Source organism: Oryzias latipes, chromosome 7 (assembly GCF_053564925.1).
Source record: "Oryzias latipes strain Hd-rR chromosome 7, Olatipes_Hd-rR_3.1".
Classification (NCBI taxonomy): Eukaryota; Metazoa; Chordata; class Actinopteri; order Beloniformes; family Adrianichthyidae; genus Oryzias; species Oryzias latipes.
The window spans coordinates 12,647,392-12,667,528 of NC_136243.1; the positions used below are offsets into that span (position 1 = coordinate 12,647,392).

At 41.4% G+C, this 20,137-nt stretch overlaps 2 protein-coding genes across 3 annotated transcripts; one reads left to right on the top strand and one right to left on the bottom strand.

Annotated features, from left to right (window-relative positions):
- Nucleotides 1–270: 270 nt before the first annotated feature.
- Nucleotides 271–4,879, top strand: cptp (ceramide-1-phosphate transfer protein). Its single transcript, XM_004070897.5, has 2 exons — nucleotides 271–641; nucleotides 3,897–4,879. Exons 1-2 carry the CDS (start codon nucleotides 508–510, stop codon nucleotides 4,417–4,419), a joined length of 657 nt encoding a protein of 218 aa, XP_004070945.1. The 5' UTR covers nucleotides 271–507; the 3' UTR covers nucleotides 4,420–4,879.
- A 2,495-nt stretch (nucleotides 4,880–7,374) lies between these two features.
- Nucleotides 7,375–14,990, bottom strand: LOC101158109 (ATP-dependent RNA helicase DDX19A). Of its 2 annotated transcripts, none has more exons than XM_004070896.5 (11): nucleotides 14,821–14,990; nucleotides 14,619–14,685; nucleotides 14,362–14,545; nucleotides 14,185–14,277; nucleotides 12,881–12,983; nucleotides 11,044–11,158; nucleotides 10,791–10,968; nucleotides 9,461–9,698; nucleotides 7,938–8,100; nucleotides 7,675–7,866; nucleotides 7,375–7,600 (listed from the first exon to the last, which is right to left on the bottom strand). In XM_004070896.5, exons 1-11 carry the CDS (start codon nucleotides 14,881–14,883, stop codon nucleotides 7,539–7,541), a joined length of 1,458 nt encoding a protein of 485 aa, XP_004070944.1. In that variant the 5' UTR covers nucleotides 14,884–14,990; the 3' UTR covers nucleotides 7,375–7,538. The 2 variants fall into 2 exon arrangements, with proteins under 2 accessions (XP_004070944.1, XP_023812634.1); XM_023956866.2 differs by having other exon boundaries at nucleotides 14,619–14,682; nucleotides 14,821–14,989.
- Between the last annotated feature and the right edge of the window lie 5,147 nt (nucleotides 14,991–20,137).

Genomic DNA, 20,137 nt, shown 5'->3' on the forward strand with positions numbered 1-20,137 from the left:
ACATCTCAATATGAAATGTATATGTAAGCAGTTAACTGAAACAGGAACCTACTTACATATACGATACATCTATCTAGATTTCTTTTATTCACAATATGGAAAAAAGTTCTTTGCATGTTAGTTAGTAACCAAACATAGTCTTAAACATTGAAATGAGCAAAACAAAGTTTGTTCTGAAGAGTTTTACTCCTTTTGTAATGTTATTGCTGCTAAATTTTACGGATATATCAGTTTATTTTGAAAGTACAAATAGAATTTCCTGTATTTGCCGGTCTGAGTCTGCGCGGTAGAGGCGGATAAGAGTGACCTGTCATAGTCGGAGTTAAAAGGAGGGATGCTTCATTTTTCTTTCACTTTGCTCGCCTGTGTCAGGGAACGATTTTGACATTTGTCATCGGTTTGTTCCGGCCTGCTGTAGCTCCCTGGTGGCGGTCGCGCGCACACGTCATCCACGTTTTCCGCTGTTTGCTTGTTGTGGACAGCACTTCCTACTAGATCACGATCATCATGGCTGGGCCCGCCGCATCAGAGAACCAGAACTTCTGCTTTAAGGAGGAGCTGGACGCTTTTAAGTTGAGCTTGTCACCCACTAAGGAGGTGATTCTCGAGCATTACTTGGCTGGATGGAGTGGGCTTGTCAAGTGAGTGAGTTTCTTATTTTTGGAGGGGGGGGGTTCAAATATTTTAGCTGGCCGGTCACTGACATTTAAAGCTGATTTAAAAAAATAACAACAAAAATTTAAGGATTAAGAACCCTGAAAAAAATGTCAAAGTTCTATCATGGCACGGTCTTGGTCAAAATCAACGTGTTGATCTTGAAAGCACCAGAACTTTTGCAAAATGCAAACTTGTTTTTCCAAGTCAACCTGCTGTTCAGGTCTGGGGAGTCAGTTTTGGTCTCCTTAAGTCCCAGGAGGTGGGCGAGCATTAACCGTCCTCCCGATTAACTGGTTAAACTCCACAAGGTGCTTCTTGCACATGTGGCCTTCCAGAGCAGTTTCCCTCATTAGCTTCTTCTCCTTCCCGTTCTCTCTAAATGCTGAGTGGATGGCCCATCCTGAGCGTGGAGAGCAAGGGTCTGTCTCCAGGTGCAGGGACCACTTTTGACCCCTGACCTCCTTTATTGTTTGCCCGCCAGCTCAATTTCAAAATGTCTAAAAAATAAAAAAGTGAGTTTTTGCTTCAGGAAAAGTGGATTTAACGGAGGGCGGTGGTTCTTAAAGCCTGGACGTGGATACTCTTGTAGAACAAAATGACAGGTTCAGTTTGTCAAAAGGTGAAAACATGATTCTCTTTGAAGTTAAGCTTTGGAGAAAACAGAGTTTCAAGCTCCAAATTCCTCTGAAAGTTCTTGTTTGCGTGAGGAGTATTGCTGTCTGTTCTTAAACCATAAAATCTCTTTCCCACTCTAAAGACAGCGTTGGTGCGGTTTGAGGAGGTCTGATCAGGAGGTGTTAATCTGTTGCTAAGAAACACCCCCTTTTTTTTAAGTGCTTTTAATAATTGGAATCAAACCTACATTGTTATATTTTTAGACAGTTGAAATTAGTCCATGTAATATCAGTGAATTCTGTAAGTTTGATTTGACTTCAAGCCCGTCACAGCCGACGTCTTCCTGCAGCAATAAAATCTGTGTTGATTTGCATTTTATTTTGAAGTCTGGATAAAAAGTTGTTTTCCTCCGTATTTGACTTCAGCTTCAGTTAAATTTTATGTTTGGAGATTGCAAAAACAACTGCTTTCTTTGCAAAAAAAAGTATAAAAAATGTAATGAAAGCTATGATAGTAACTAAATAATCAAAAAAATTTTGGTTTTGCAGACCATTATTTTTATGAGCAGCCACACATTTACAGTTGCATATTTAGTTTGAGGCAATATTCAATGTGACTCTACAACAGCAGAGTTCTTCTGTTGCCTTTAAACCTCTTATCTCTGGTCTTGGGGTTTTTTTTCCCTATGAGCTTAAAAGAAAGCGTTCCAGGAAAGAAAAGATTTATTTGTTGGAGAATTTTAAATCTGTTCTTGAGGTCTGATGATCACCATGTTGGCAGGATAAGACATCATCAGACCCTAACTAATGACTGGCCCCCAGGTTAAAAGTGTGGATATTTAATGACCTGTTGACTTGTTCAGGGTTAATTTTAAATCATTTTTATTTCTTCATTTTTTTCATCTGTCTGTGCATTTTTTGCTATTTTTCTCAGCTACAGTGGTGTGAAGAATTTTTTGCCCCTCTTTAAGATTTCTTATTTTTTTCATGTTTTCCACACTTTAATGTTTCCGATCATCAAAACCTTTTAAATATGAGTCAAAATTTCTCCAAGAGTGCTGGGAAGACTCATTCAAGAGGTCAAAAAAGGTCCCAAAACAACATCCAATGAACTTCAGGCCTCACTTAACTCTGTTAAGGTCAGTGTTCATGACTCCACCATCAGAAAGACACCCAGTAAAAATGACCTGCACAGTAGAAAAAAGATGAAAACCACTGCTGGGCAAAAAGAACATTAAGGCTCGTCTCCATTTTGGCAAAAGACATCTTGTTGATCCCCAAGACTTTTGGAATAATATTCTGTGGTCTGATGAGACAAAAGTTTAAGTTTTTGGAAGGTCTGTATCCCATTACATCTGGCATAAAAGTAACACTGGATTTCAGAAAAACATCATATCAACAGTAAAATATGGAGGTGGTAGTGTGATGGTCTGGGGCTGTTTTGCTGCTTCAGGGCCTGGAAGACTTGCTGTGATAAATGGAACCAGGAGTTCAACCGTCTACCAGAAAATCCTGAAGGGGAATGTCCGGCCATCTGTTCGTGACCTTCGCCTGAAACCAACTTGCTTTTTCACTTGCTCTGCAGCAAGACAATGGCCCCAAATCCACCTTGGAATGACTGAGGAAACACAAAATGAAGACTTAGGAGTGGCCTAGTCAAAGTCCTGACCTGAATCCTTTTGAGATGCTGTGGCGTGACCTTAAAAAGGCAGTTCATGCTCAGAAACCCTCCAATATTGGTGAATTACAACAATTCACACGGGGCAATAAAGCCCACCCCCCCACCCCCAATAATAAAAAAAATGTTTAAAAAAAACATTTGAAAAAACTGCATTTTATTTTTGCTTGTGTTGTCTTTGACTCCTATTTAAATGTGTTTGATGATAGGAAAAATTTATGTGTGGAAAACATGGAAAAAATAAGAAATCTGGAAGAGGGGCAAAAACTTCCTCACACCACTGCATGATGTCACAGAACCCCAGCTTTTATTAAAATGGGCAAAAAGGTGGAGCCAAAGTGTCTCCAAGTCACATAGATTGTATATATGAACTGGACTGAGTGACCCCCTCCCTCCTCGTGCTCCAAACAGGAAGTACCCACTTGTCCCAAAAATAACAAAATCCCATAGATCCCTATGGAGAAATAAACAGCTATTGCTCAGTCATGTTTGTTAGAATAACCCTTCTGGCTCTGATACAGTTTTTTTAACATGTTTGTGCTAATCCTATTTTTTAATATTTCTTTCTGTGGTGAAAGTTATTCAAGTTATGAACTGACCAATGAGATGCCTCGATAACAGAATGTTCAGACATAGTTAGGCATTGGGGGTGGAAGGGGGGATTTGGACTTTTTTTAAGGCAAGAAATCTGACATCAGTTAAAAACAGATTTTCTTTTGTTTGTTTTTTATTTATTCCCATTTTGAACTTGACTAAATGCTAAGGAGAAGATGACTCCTAATTTAAGACCACCATCTTTGACAACTTGAAGCTTTCTTTCTCTGTGACATGTGACAGTTATGTAGGGTTGGACGTTCCACAAAATATGATGACCTGTGTTGAATAGTTTCTGATATGTTTGCTTTTCCAGCTGAGGAACTGAAGCCAAGTCTGTTTCTCCTCTACAGGTTTCTGAACCGCCTGGGGAACGTCTTCGGCTTCATCTCCAAGGACGCCAGCAGCAAGATCCAGATCCTGAGAAACTTTCTGAACGGTGAAAGCGGCTCCGAATATTTCACCGTGCAGTCCATGGTGAAATACGAGCTGGAGAACAAGCTGGTGGACCTGAAGAAGGCGGGCAGCCACCCAGAGTCGGGCTGCCGCACTCTGCTGAGGCTCCACCGCGCTCTGAGGTGGCTGGAGCTGTTTTTGGAGCGCCTGCGCACCAGCCAGGAGGACGGAAAGACTTCCGCCATGTGTGCAGAGTCGTACAACGAGTCTCTGGCCCAATTCCACCCTTGGGTGGTCCGTAAGGCTGCGGGACTGGCGTTCTGCATGCTGCCGGGGCGGCTGGCATTCTTCGAAGTCATGAACGTCGGTACCCCTGATCAGGTTGTCGCCATGCTCGGGGAGGCGCTGCCGGTTGTCACTGAGGTGTACCAGATCACACAGGAACTCTATGCAAAACACGATTTGCTTGATATCCCATAGAGAGGACGATGAATCCGATCCCAAAAACATCCGTCAAAGGCCGGTGGAGCCTGCTGCTACTCCTGTTTGATGCAGGACCGTTTGAAACCACTAAAACTCCTCTGAAGCTCGTCTGCATTTAACGGAACTTTAAATTATCTTTTAAATTCTTTCCTTGAAAATTGATTTGGGTTTAGAATTTCTCAGATGAGACTTGAAACTGTGCATAAAGTATTCTTCATAAGGTGAAAGCTGATGACATTTGATGTGTAGTAATAGAAGATAAATCATTTGAGGTAATTTATTCAGAAAGTGAAAATCTGTTTTTAAATGGTAAAACGATAACATTTTAGAAATGTCAGTCTCACAATGATGTAAATAAAGGGTTATTCTTTATAAATTTGAATGTATTTCATTAATAAATGTTACTTTTTCTGTCTTTAATCCTAATGAATAAAAATAAATTGAAGTTATAGAAAAATGCCGTTGTTTTTTTTAAGGCTAATTTGAACTGTGACCGCACACACACACACACACACACACCTACAATTTCTGGGGACTTTGAAAAGATTTTAGGTTAAATTTAACAGCAACACGTATTAAAAAAGAACATTCAACCAAAAAATGATTTTTGTATTTTAACCAATAAACTCTTCAAAATCAACCTAGTTTAAGGTCAACACAGATTAGATATATTTTAGTGACTAAAAACCTCCAGAAAATCATTTATTTTACATTTTATTTAGGATGCTGTTTCCCAGCAAAACCAGAGGAAAGCACACGGCTGCTGGACTCCAGAGCAGTGGAGACTCCGTCTCTGAGCGAGGAATCACGCTTTCCATTGGGCAGCCTGGGTTAGGTTTTCTGGAGAACAGTACATTTCAGAATGCATCATGCCGGGTGAAATTTGGAGGACGTTTTATGGTGTGGGGTTGTTTTTCAGGACTTGGCCTCTTAGTTCCAGGGAAAGGAATTCTGAATGCTTCAGGATACCAAAACATTCTGGACAATTCCATGCTCCCAGCCTTGTGGGAACAGCATGGAGCGGGCCTCTTCCTCCTCCAACATGACTGTGCATCAGAGCACAAAGCAAGGTCCATAAAGACATGGACGATACAGTCTGGTGTGGATCAACTTGACTGTCCTGCACAGAGTCCTGACCTGAACCAGATGGAACAACTTTGGGATGAATTAGAGTGGAAACTGAGAGCCAGGCCTTCTCCACCAACATCAGTGTGTGACCTCACCAATACACTTGATGATGTAATGATCATTGACTTTAGTAGGAAGTCCTCCCACCAGCCAGTGATCATCAATGGTGGGGGAATCGAGGTGATTGACTCCTATAAGTACTTGGGTGTGCACCTTGACCACAAACTGGACTGGTCAGAGCAGGCTCATGCTCTGAATAAGAAAGGGCAGAGTAGGCTGTTCTTCCTGAGAAAGCTGAGGTCCTTTGATGTATGTACTGACATGTTGCTCCTCTTTTATCAGTCGGTTGTGGCGAGTGCTGTCTTCTATGAGGTTGTATGCTGGGGTGGCAGTATGACCACAAGGGATTGCACTCGATTGGACAAACTGATTAAGAGATGTGCATCTGTGATCGGGAGGAGGGTGGATCAATCCCAGACATCCCTTGCACAACACGATGTCTGGTCAGAGGAGCTCACGGAGTAATAGGCTCCTTTCACTGCGCTGCAGGACAGAGCGCTTTAAGAACTCATTTGTCCCTACAGCTATCAGGCTGTTTAATGAACCTGCCTGATATGAACTGATATTATTTTGTGAACTGTCTTTTTACTGTTGTTTATTGTGTGTGGTTGTGTGTTTTGCTACCGGACACCTGAATTTCTCCTTTGGGAGATTAAATAAGTTTATATCTATCTAACTATCTACACTTTTGGAAGAACGGTCAAAAATTCCTGTAACCCTTGTGCTATCCTAGGGACTTTAACATTGGGAGTTGGGTCATCTAGACCCACTAGACAGTGCTCTGAACCTTTTTTCTTCAATGATTTGTGATCTTCACTGGTGTCCATGGATTACATGAAATCTTTTCACCTTTATCCACCTTTGTCATGGTAGGGAGAACACGTCAAAGTAAGGGTGGGGTCATCTAAGATAGCACAAGGGTTAAGGTATTTTTTCCGCACTTTGGTTTTTACTCAGGTAGGTTTATAATTAACCAGGGCTGTACCTGTTCAGTTACTTTTTTGTTTGAAGTTACTTTAAGAACTCAAATACTTTCAGTATTGGTAGATATTTGCATTGAAAGCAAAGGGTTTGCCAGTTCCAGAGTGAAGGAATTCAGCTTTGACTGCACTGCAACATTGAATGCATGAGTGCATCTGCAACAAACTTAAACTTTGTTAAACCTTAGTCTTACTCAAGTAATTATTTAGATGGGTAATTTTGACTTCAGTAGTATTTTTATGAAGTAACATTATTTTTAACTCGCGTCTTTACTGGATACTCTAGATGCCTTGGCAACACAAGACATTTCAGTTTTCACAGCAAAAACAAACTCCGTTTAGTCAGTATATCACACTAAATCATTTTGTATCTTGTAATATATATTTAGCATACTTTTTCTTCCATCTGTCAAGTACCAAATAATTTAATTACTTTTGGCTAACATTTGTTCAGTGCACTTATGTGTACAAAAACGTTAGTAAGGATTTTATATTTTACTTTTAACACTTATGAACATGACTGTAAAAAAATGTTAATTTTAAACGATAGCCAACGGTGCTTAAATACAAACAAATGTGCTTTTTATTTATTGCTATAAACATTCTTTTGTTTCTATACAAATTCTACTTTTTAATATTTTTGGATTTTTTTTATTTTGAAAGATGCAGTAACAAGCTGTGTTCACTTTCTGAAAACCTGAAAGAGTTTCTCACAGAAGAAAAGCAAAGCCTTTGCTGCTGCTGTTAATAGGAAGGAGGTTTAGTGAATCCAACACAAAAGAAGAAACATGCACTGTTATTTTATTAAAACTCAATTACAATCACAGAAACCTCAAGAAATTAGTCAAAGTCATTCAACATATTCGTTTTTTTCACAACACAAAGAACACTGAAAACCATAAACATGCACGTTAGGCAAACTCAAAGTAAAAAATAAAGCAGAAGTGATTAAAGTTGAATCTTTTCCATCTCTCCCACATTGGTGGTGTTGAGCTCAAGGATTTTCCGATCTGAAGAGGGAAAGAAGAGAAAAGCTGAATGGTCTGCATTTTTGGGTGGAAGTCAAAGACAAAGCCTGTCGTACGAAAATGTTGCTCGATTTGATGGAGGATCCCCACGGCCAGTCTGCTGTCCACCATGTTGACGGCAAACCCTCTTTTGCCGAAGCGTCCCGAGCGACCGATCCGGTGCAGGTAGGTGTCGTGGTCGGCCTTCCCCTCCATGTTCACCGGAAGGTCAAAGTTGACCACGAGGGACACCTGCTCCACGTCGATACCTGCCTCCGACCAAAAGAGCTGACAGTTTCAACAGCGACTTGATGGAATTTGACTCGTTCATCCGCTTTACCTCTGGAGCACACGTTGGTGGTGACCAGAACTTTCTCCTTTCCAGTTCTGAAGCGCTCGATGACGGCAGCTCTCTGCTCCACCGTCAATTCTCCGCTCAGCAGTGCCACCTGGTGGCCTTCCTGCTTTAAGACTGCAGAAAGCCAAGCGGCAGTGGCTCGAGTCTGGAGATAAAAAGGGTTTTCAGGTGAAACGCTGGTTTAATTTAAATCAGGAGGCGGGCGCAGGAGCTGAAGACGCCGTCTGCAACCCTCATCAGAGCTAAACCGGCATCACTGCTCTTTTTTCTTGAGCGCATCAAAGTTCAGCCGTTTTTATTGTGCAACTCCAGAAAACCCAGATGAAGGCCTCCACAAAAGCGTTTGTAGATTTAGTGCACAAGGTCCAAAATCACAGGAGAACGCTGTAGTAACAGTCGCATCATTAGGCTATCGCCACAGCGATACAACAGCGCTCCCACTTCACCTCACATTACTATTCAAAATAACACGCCTGGCAGTTAAGTCTTCCAAAAGCTCACCTGATGGAAATGTTTACCACAATGACAGTTGATGCTCCAGCTAGTGGTAAATGGTGTATTCTTACAAGGACAAAGCTTTACTGTCACAGACCCATTCACCCAGTCACAAACACATTCACACACTGGTGGCCGCTCCGCTGCCAAACACAGGCGCCTGCCTACCACCAGAGGCATGGTGGGGTTCAGTGTCTTGCCCAAGGACACTTCGACTCATGGGTGTGCAAGGCGGGAATCGAACCTGTAATCTTACGATCATGGGTCGACCGCCCTACCGCTGCACCACAGCCGCCAGTGAATCCATGAGGTGGGAATCTGCCAGCTTCACAGCAAAGGTTCTACAGGAAGCCAGTTGTGCCATTTTTAGGAAGCTTCAACTCTCTGGCTAATGAGGTTTTCCGCTGAACAACTGATGACTTTGAATTAGCTGAATGTTATTGACAGTAAGAGGTTTTTCGTTTTGGTCTGAGAGAAGAACTTTTCCTGGAGTATGTTCTGAGTGGCTGGGATAGGCTCCAGCAGCCCCGCGACCCCAAAAGGGACAAAAGGGGTTTAGAAGATAGATAGATAGATGGATGGATGGATTAATGAAGTGTGGAAGAAAGAGTTTCTGATAACATTCTAAGAACAATTCTGAGCGTTTTACATTAAATCCAAATGTCTTCCTCGTCTGTCCCTTTACTGCAAAGTTTAATACAAAAAAATAAATAAATAAGGAGAGAGAGTTTTATACAACTAGTTTTAAGTCATTTTGGGGGTGGAGGCCCAACATTCACATCATCCAGTAGATTAGACTTTAAGGTTCATTAGCTGATGGAGAGAATCCTGACGGCATAAAAATACTGTCCTCCAGTTTGTGATTCCATGTTTATCTGCTAGAATGTTTCTAATAAAATCAGCAGATTCCACATGACATCTTCCTGAAACCTACAGAAGGCAGCGTTTCATTCAGGATCTGAATGCAAACAGACTCCACAAAGTGTTCCAGGGAGAAAAGCTGGACTTACGTGGCAGAAGACGATGGCCTGTGCAACAGTGAGGGTCCCGTAGAGATTATAGAGAGCCTCCAACTTGTCCTCTTTGTTCTTGCACGACACGTAAAACTGCTTGATGTTGTCCAGGGTCTCCTCCTCGCGCCTCAGCCGGATGATGTTGGGCTCAGGAATCACCCTCTCTGCAAACTCCCACAAAGACTCCTCGAAGGTCGCGGAGAAGAGCAGCATCTGGCAGTCTTTGCTCAGCGCTCTGTGTGAAGACACTCCCAGATAGCCCACCTTCACTGTTAGCTTTACAGGAAGAGCACTGCCCCCCAAACAAAAACTGGTATGCTTTGACTATATTAGGGTAAATGTGGCCAAATGACAAAAACAAACATTAATGTTTACATCTTTTAATGTGTGAAACCACATTCTTTGGAAAGTGAGGGCTCTCTTAACATTTCTGGACATTGTGTTTTTATTGTGTTAAACTTGTTCCTGTGCCATTTTTTTCACAATGGAAGACATATAAAAAGATACTTAAGATTAAATTTGCATTTCCGCATATTTCTTTATTTAGATCAGGATGAATCAGACGCAGATTCAAAAATACAGTTTTAAAAAGCTTGTATTCGTTACAAACAAACCACAAACTGCAGGCCACAAGCCCCCTTCTCTGCTCCATTCTGATGCATCAAATTACAGACAAATCGATTCATTAACGTCTTCGTTTTCCTCGCCTGAGCTGACATGGGGCTCAAAGCTGTACGGCTGCATAGCTCCAGTTTTGCTCACCGTTTCTTGCTTTGTTTATGTTAGCTTAGGGTTGTAAGGGGCTGTAAGCTAGCAAGAGAGAGTGTAAACAAAGGGGTGATGGGAAGTGATGGCAGGCTTCGTCCCCACCAACAGTCCCGCCCACAACTGAGGCAAATTCCTGATGAACTCCTGCCTCTGCAGAAACTATGTCCTAGAAAATGACACAGGCTTTTGATTGACCTTAAAACGGCATAATCATAACTAAAAGACCCCTGGGAACGCTTTGACAACAGATCAATACTTTAAAGGTGCTACAGTTTTTATAAAGGTTTTTTGCCATCAGCTGTAGTAAAAATGTTTTTTCTCTCGTGAAATAACTGAAAAGGGTGATCAACTTCTCCACAATCGTTTCCGTTTTCAGACATAATAAAGTGCTCATCGCATTAGTTTGGCTTCAGTAGCTTGCTGCAGCTGGAACATACAGCAGGAAGCTCCTCCCTTAAATGATCCCAGGTTTATGGCCTTTTTTTTAACAATGGCATTTTATTTAAAAAAAAAACACAGTTAGGGAAGCTTCCTGCGACCCTCTGTTAAAAGAACTCACCTCTGGATTCGGATGCTTTGGTCCCGGAAGCCTTGAGTGGCGATCATCACGTCGGCCTCATCCAGCACAAACATGCTGATTTTCTTGAGGTCGATCACCTTGTGCTTGGTGCACCAGTCCAGGAGTGTTCCCGGCGTTCCGATGACGATCTGCTCCTGCAGCTTGACGCCTCGCTCCACTGCAGCCGTCAAGCAGAGGATCAAACATCAACGATGGCCAGGACGTTTGAGGTCAGGAGTGACGGCGCTCTTACCCCTGTTCCCTCTGATGGCGTAAGCCACTTTCACATCCAGGCAGAATTGCCCCATTTGCTCGATGACCTGACCGATCTGCAGAGCCAGCTCGTACGTTGGAGCGACGCAGAGGCACTATGAGATGAAGACAGACTCACATTTCACAGACAATTCAGCTCGCTTCGCTTTGCTTTGAGGACTTTTGAAGACTTGAAGCAGAAGAACTCCAGAACTAGGGCTGGGTGTCAAAGTCAAAACAGAATTTATAAATCACGTTAGGGTTGTGCCGATGGACGATATCATCGTCCATCGTGATGGATGACTGACATCCCGATGGAGAGACCACCATCGTGATGCCACGCCCCCGCCACGTTGCGCGTCGACATCATAAGCCGCGGTTACATGTACAAAATATCTTGATGGGATCAATGGTCAGATTAGAATCCAACCGTGTAGATGGGCCCAGAAAAATGTTTTCAGAATATAAAAACGTTCACTAAGGTCACACTTTCCGTCGGAATAAATCATTCGCACATGCGCAGTAGGGTTTGAAAAACGGAAGGATATAAACTCCGCCGAGCAGCTTTTTTTTTTTCAAACTTTATTGTATGTAACAATTCAATACAAAACATTGTTAAACAGCGCCGAGCGGCTATATACATTGACATGTCAGCTCGGTAATATATGAGACGATCTTCTAAACGTGCCTTTAATAATGTTACGGTTATTATGAAACACCTGTTCGCTCATCATTTGAATTTTAATCCGTGTGGTCAGTGCTTTTTCTGAACGAAGCCAGGATTAGCAGTATGCTAACACGGGCTAACAACATTAGCTTTGGGTGGTGCTGCTTGCTGGCTGCACGTAAACATGTAAGAATAACATCAGCCTTTATTTAGTCGGGACACGACTGGAAACACAAATCCGCTTGTTTGTTTGAATGTTTTCTAAGGACAGAGCGACATTTCTGCTTTGAAGCTCAAACCGCTGTGTGTGCTGACGATCCGAGCTGTGCACAGACACACACTTTTAGACCCGGTTCTGAGTTCGGTTGCTTGTACCCCTAGAGCTGCGGGACGGATCGCAGTCTTAAATCTCCCACACATACCTCATGTACCCCCCCCTTCCCATCAAACACAAAGCTGTAAGTCCGCACTCCCCCGGAAGTGCGGGAGCGGACTACTTCTTTTCTATTTTGTTACTTTTTTTGTTAAAGTCACTTCCCTCAGTTTATACTGGATCATCGCGGATTAGTCATCAGTTGGGAAATAAAATGAAAAAAGCAAAAAAACGAATAGCAGTTATATAAGAACGAAAAATGTAAAAATACCCCCCCCCGACGATGTCATCGTCCATCCCGATGGTTGACAGCAAACATCGTCAACGGCCAATTTAGGGGACATCGCCCAACCCTAAATCACGTCACATTTTGAATTTTCACTTGGTAAGAAAAACTGCTTTCGTATAACTACTGAAAAATGAATAAAATATTTACTTACAACTTTACAAAAACTCACTAAAAGCTGTTTTTAACTTAAAAAACAAAACAAAATTCACTTTAAAGGAAAGTTGATTTTATTAATTGATTTTCACCTGAAGACTGACTGAAATTACATTCATTTCTTAATAAATTAACAACACCGTATCACACAACACTTTGTTTTTTCATCAAGCAGTTCTACTTTGCTGTTCTTAGTATTAAAAAAAAAAAAAAAAGCTTGGAACTTAAAGAACCTTTTCCTCTTTAAAACCAGCATTAAAAGCATTCTCTGGGACTTCCAGCACCTGTTTGAACCCAGATGTGAACATCTCAAAGCACAAATCGACATTCCACAGCTGAAGAAGAGGAGGGTTTACCTGGGTCCATTTGTTGCTTGGATCGACGTGGCTCAGCATGGCCAGAGAGAAGGCTGCTGTTTTACCCGTACCCGACTGAGACTGAGCGATCAGATTCTGAGGCCTGCAGACAGAAAACAGTCTGAACCCACAGCTGAGAACCTTTATGCGGAGCTTGGATTTGTTTTCTCCTTTGTTTTGGTCTGAGATGCGAAAAAACCAGAGAGTTCTATCAAAACAGTTCATGCTTTCAAAAAGAATTGATAGTGGGGTGGCTGTGGGGGCAGTGGTAGGGTGGTCGACCTCTGATTGGAAGGTTTGATTCCCACCTTGCCAGCCCATGTGTTGAAGAGTCCTTGAGCAAGACACTGAACCCCACACTGCCTCTGGTGGTTATAGGTTCACCATCAGTATGGGAATGTGTGTGTGAATGACTGTAGAGCACTTTGGGCCTTTGAGGAAGGTAGAACAGTGCTATGCAAGCATTTACCCTCCACTACAAACATTTATGAATATTAACTGCTCAGTTAAGCCACACCCCTCAGTCACTAGCAAATGTGTCAATCTTAAACAAACCGCTGCAATGCATGAAAAAGGAAAACAGTTACTACAAACATTTATCGATAATTTATAGTAAAAATCTTAATGTTTTGCTTTTATAAATGCCAAAGAAAATTGACAAAATAGAAGGTTTTATACAGGTGAGTCCATGAAAATGTAAACTACATTACTTCAGGGACCATGATTGACATGGAAAATGTATGTGAAGTACGGAATAGTACAATGATATGCACATTTATTACATTTACATATTTAGCTTGACTTGTTTGTTTTTAATCTGAAGTTGAAGGTGTTTATTGATGGAACAAAAAAAGCATAATAAGTGTACCACTGAAAGTTAATGCATTAAACAGCAGGAAAGCAGAATGGTTCATTCAATTTAAAAGTTCACAAATTTAATAAGAAACAACTCTGTTAAAATTGGTTCAAATTTCTAATTTTATTCTTGTACCCAATTTTATGAAGAAATAAAGCAGTTTTTCTATAATAAGTGGTTTGAACTGAACACATGTGGAACTTACTTTCATGTATTTAAACTTTCTTATATATGATTGCATATAAATACTGCATTTTTTGTAAGTTAGGATCAATTACAAAAAGCTGACATTTTGAAATATTGTTCTATGTTTCATGCAGATTTAAAATTTTCTCACATGGGTTTCATTCTCACAATTCTTTGTTGGCTGATTTGTCTCCTGGATGATCTTCAGATCTAAATGTGTTACGTGGTGATCCTTCTGTTGATGCACATCATCAATACTCACGGGTGTGCCAGCAACATGGGCAACGCGGTCTCCTGGATCCTCGACGGTCTGTTGAATCCCATCGTATAGACCCCCTTCAACAGCTCCGGTTTTCTAGTGTGGACGGACGGAGATGACCAACAAAGAATAGAAATGGGGGAAGAAGAAACTACGTTCCCTCAGTTCAGGGGGACTCACAGTCTCAACTCTTCAAAACTCTTCACGGAGGACAGAGGAGAGTTGGGGTCCGACTGAAGAACCTCCACCTGATCGTTGCAGTTCACCACAACGCGGCGGAGCAGCTTCTGCAGCAGTGACTGTTCCGCCGGGTCCACTTTGTCTCCTTCTTCCCATCTGTAGCCCTCCTCGGGGTCCAAGTTTCCTGTAGTCACAGGTGTTACTCTAATATCGCCGCAGAGTGAATTTATTTGATCCAAACAAACTAATTAAGTTACCATTAACGTCTCCTTGAACGCTAATCGTGTCACGACCTGAAGCGGTTGCTTCAGAAGAGTCCAACTGCTGAAGAAAAGAAGAGAACTTTAGTTCGCGCTAGCATAAATTGCTAAAAAAAAAAAGACAGAGAGAAGCTAGCAGGCTAGCGTTAAAAAATTGGGCTATCATTCGCAAATGTGACGGTTGACTTTTTAAAGTTACCCGAGTGGGAAAACTCGCGTTTTCTTGTGCGCGGATAGACAAAGACCACGGATCACGGGACATTTTCCGGCAGAAATTTCCTCCTTTCAGGCTATCCGAGCAAAGAGAATGCGCCACCTGCTCGTCCGAACCAATTTCACCTTAACGCGCGCGGGTCAAAGCTGTGCTGCTTTCAGGAGCGTAGGAAATGCTGCATTCAAACTGAACACAACAAAAATGTAATAGGATGTGTTTTGATTAAAATCCTGTGTATTTTACAGTTTTTCTCAGTCGCTTTAGTACAATTCTCAGATCAGAATGAAATTCCCAAAACTATTTGTTCAATCTTCACATCATGTTGTCACTTGTGCACATCATATAAGAAGTTTCTCACTTCTTTGAACAAGTAGCAATTGCTTTGCTACATCCATGCAAATGATTATGTACAATTCTCTGCTCTTTACTACATTATCGATTGTTTATGTCATGTTGATCAAAATGTATTATATAGTTCACTGTGCAATAGTCTTACTCCTCAAAATACAGAGTCATTAGTTCATCGTATAAGTCATTAACTGCAAAATGGTTGACCAAGTTGTCATAATGTGACAAACATATTTCGCTGCATTGCAAGAGAGGATATTCGCTGTGATGTGGATGAGAATTTGTGGCCTAACATACAGGAACGACAAGAGGTGTAGGAAAACCACACCAATTCCTACTGCACTGCCTGTACTGTTGTACAGAATATTGTCCAATATTTTTTTTCCCATTGTGTTACTGTTTGCAGTGGGCTTTTTCTATGTTGGTATGATATGGTCTGTCAACAAATTACAATATGAACAATAAAACTGTAAATGTGAATCTTGTCCAGTCTCTTGCAATCAAACAAAAAAGGTGTAACTTACATTTTACAATAATTGTCATCAAAACTTTATCCATAGTTTACATCAGAACCTCCCTCTAAAGTACACAGTTATATTGACAACATGACTAAGTAATTTGACTGTCTTGTTCGTAGACAATGACACAAGGACTTGACATTCTGATGGCACTGACATGTTCAATGACATAAAGACTTAGTTTTGAGAGATGAACTAAAGATTTTGAGCAAGTTACAGGATTTTGCAAGAAATCCATGGTGTTTTGCTGTTTGTACAAATTGTTTTGAGAAATGCACACACGTATTTGCAAACTTCAATTCTGATCTGAGAATTGTACTAAAGCGACTGAGAAAAACTGTAACTAACTTGTTTTTATTTTTGTTTAAAAATCTTTCAGAGACATTATTTTAATTGTATTTTATTTATAGTCGTTTTAAATCGTTTATATGGACTTGCGAACTCATTTCTGCTACTCTTTATGATATAATTTCAAAATAAAACATTTTATAATGATTCTTCCTGTCATCATTTTCTCCAAATTAAAGCACCCCCTTTTTGGGAAACTACAGCAGAAATTATCAGGGAAACAGGTAGGAAGGTGCTAGGTGTGTCATCTGGAAAGAGGAAAGATGGTAAAGAGACTTGGTGGTGGAATGAGGAAGTACAGGAATGCGTCCAGAGGAAGAGGTTGGCTAAAAGGAAGTGGGATGTAGAAAGGACTGAGGAAGGTAGACAGGAGTACAAGGAAGCGCAGCGTAGAGTGAAGAGAGAGGTGGCAAAGGCCAAACAGAAAGCTTACGATGAGCTTTATGACAGGTTAGACACAAAGGAAGGAGAGAAGGACTTGTACAGGCTAGCCAGACAGAGAGACAGAGATGGGAAGGACGTGCAACAGATAAGGGTGATTAAGGACAGAGATGGAAAGGTGCTAACAACCCAAGAGAGTGTACAGAAAAGATGGAAGGAGTATTTTGAGGAGCTGATGAACGAGGAAAATGACAGGGAAAGAAGGGAGGAAGATGTGGTTGTTGTGGAGCAGGAAGTAGCAGAGATTGGAAAGGATGAGGTTAGGAAGGCGCTGAAAAGGATGAAGAGCGGAAAGGCCGTTGGTCCTGATGACGTACCTGTGGAGGTATGGAAGTGCCTAGGAGAGACAGCAGTGGAATTTCTAACAAGGTTGTTCAATAGGATTTTAGAGAGTGAGAAGATGCCTGAGGAATGGAGGAGAAGCGTTCTGGTCCCGATCTTTAAAAACAAGGGTGACATGCAGAACTGCAGCAACTATAGAGGAATAAAGTTGATGAGCCACACAATGAAGCTGTGGGAAAGAGTAGTGGAAGCCAGGCTTAGGAAGAAGGTGGAGATCTGTGAGCAGCAGTATGGTTTCATGCCCCGTAAGAGCACCACTGATGCCATTTTTGCTTTGAGAATGTTGATGGAAAAGTACAGAGATGGTCAGAAGGAGCTGCATTGTGTGTTCGTAGATTTAGAGAAGGCGTATGACAGGGTGCCGAAGGAGGAGCTGTGGTACTGTATGAGGTCGTCTGGAGTGGCAGAGAAGTATGTCAGAGTAGTTCAGGACATGTATGAGAGAAGTATGACGGTGGTGAGATGTGCTGTAGGTCAGACAGAGGAGTTCAAGGTGGAGGTGGGACTACACCAAGGATCAGCTTTGAGTCCCTTTTTGTTTGCTATGCTGATGGACAGGCTGACAGACGAGGTAAGACAGGAATCTCCCTGGACAATGATGTTTGCGGATGACATTGTAATTTGCAGTGAGAGTAGAGAGCAGGTGGAGGAACAGCTAGAGAGGTGGAGGTTTGCTCTGGAAAGAAGAGGCATGAAGGTCAGTCGTAGTAAGACAGAATACATGTGTCTGAACGAGAGGGATCAAGGTAGAAGCGTTAGGTTACAGGGGGCTGAGGTGAAGAAGGTGCAGGAGTTTAAGTACTTGGGGTCAACAGTTCAGTGTGATGGGGAGTGTGGAAAAGAGGTGAAGAGGCGAGTGCAGGCAGGTTGGAGCGGTTGGAGGAAAGTGTCAGGAGTGTTGTGTGACAGAAGAGTGCCAGCAAGACTCAAAGGAAAGGTGTACAAGACAGTGGTGAGACCAGCTCTGCTCTATGGGTTAGAGACGGTAGCAGTGAGACAGAGACAAGAGGCTGAGATGGAGGTAGCAGAGATGAAGATGTTGAGGTTCTCCTTAGGAATGACCAGGTTAGACAGGATAAGGAACGAGTACATCAGAGGGACGGCTCATGTTGCCTGTGTTAGCGACAAAGTCAGAGAAGCCAGACTGAGATGGTTTGGACATGTTCAGAGGAGGGATAGTGGATATATTGGTAGAAGGATGTTGGAGATGGAGCTGCCTGGCCGGAGGGCAAGAGGACGGCCAAAGAGGAGATATATGGATGTCTTAACAGAGGACATGAAGTTGGCTAACGTTAGGGTAGAAGATGTTCATGATAGAGTGAGGTGGAAAAGGATGATTCGCTGTGGCGACCCCTGATGGGAAAAGCCGAAAGAGAAAGAAGAAGAAAGCACCCCCTTTTTGTAACTGACTTCTACTTCACAAGGCGAAAATCCACGTTTGAACATAATATTGAAACTATTTGCTGCATTATTACTAACACTTGTTCAAATATATTATTTTCTTATCTTTTTGACAGCAATGAACACTTTAAAATAGATTTTAAAACTAGGTCATATCGAATAGTTTTTTTTCCAATAGTATATCAGACACAAAATCACCTAAATGAATAGATTAAATTTTACATTACCTGAACATTTTCTTTCCTTTTGACAAATCTAAAGAAATTTATTTAATTTTCCTTTTTTCTTTAATTTTTTAACCTAAATTTAACATAGGTGACAAAGGGCAAACATTTTCAAAATAAAAAAAAACCTCAAATAATATTTGTTTTTTTATGTGTTGAGTGAGTCGTTTGCAAAAATAGCCTACTTTGTCCTTTGTATTAGAAAATTGAACGAACAAAAAAATTCTTGTTTGTTAAAAACTACCATGATGTTTGTCTAAAGTGCGTAAATCATTTCAGGCAGGGCGTTTTTGTTTTTTTAGCCCTCTCAGCATTAGGATTTTCTGATTTTTCTGGTTCAGTGACACTTTGCCCACTTTTAATCTCCTGAGCCGCCTGGAGCATCTGGCATCTGGAAATGACAATTTAGAAATAATGGAAAGCATCAGAGCATCTGCTTTAATTGGCTTGAGATTTTTGTGTAGCTAATGGAAAGAAAAAAGAGGGAAAGTTCTGGGAAATATTTACAGAGATTCGAACCATTCCACGCGCAGACACCCTCTCTGTCAAACACACAGACACGCTGTCTCCAAAGCGATGCTCACACCCGCATGAATTATTATGGAAACCTCTCAAAGAACATTGATGGTTGGAGCCGAGTGATCACAAAACTCACGCTGGGTTTTAAACATTAAGTGGCTTTGCATTCTCTCTGCAGCCAACCCAGTCTCATCCCAAAACGTGCAGTGACACAGGGAAAAAAATGGGCTTTAAATTGTGGAATGGCTTCGTTTCCTGAAGCGGAAAGATTGCAGGTGAAGAAGGGCGGGGAGGGGGGGGGGGGGGGGGGGCTGCTCCAAAATCACTGGCATCTTTATTAGGCACACCTGTCTAACTGCTTGTTAACACAAATTTCTAATCAGCCAATTACATGGCAACGAGTCAATGAATTTATGCATGTAGACATGGTTAAGATGATCTGCTGCGGTTCAAACCGAGCATCAAAATGGGGATGAAAGGTGATTGAAGTGACTTTGAACACGGCATGTTTGTTGATGCCAGATAGGCTGGTCTGAGTATTTCAGAAACTGCTGATTATCCTTTTCAATTAATTTATTTTTATTAAGTATTTTTTCTTAACTTTTTTATTAACTGTAACTATGCCCTGTACTTCAGCTGTGTATTCTTGACACTGTATTTTATTAGATGTGGTGGGTCTGTGTACTCCTTTTTACTGATTGGACCATGAGTCTGGAATAAATTCTATCTATCTATCTATCTATCTATCTATCTATCTATCTATCTATCTATCTATCTATCTATCTATCTATCTATCTATCTATCTATCTATCTATCTATCTATCTATCTATCTATCTATCTATCTATCTATCTATCTATCTATCTATCTATCTATCTATCTATCTATCTATCTATCTATCTATCTATCTATCTATCTATCTATCTATCTACTGGGATTTTCACCACATCCATCTCTAGGATTTACAAAGAATGGTCTGAAAAAGAGAAAATATCCAGTGAGCGACAGATGCCAGAGGTCAGAGGTCAGAGGAGAATGACCAGACTGGTTCCAGCTGACAGAAAGGCAACAGTAACTAAAATAATCACTGGTTAAAACTGAGGAACCGAGGTCTGTAGCAGAGCATCTCTGAACACACAACCTTGAGGCAGATGGGCTACAG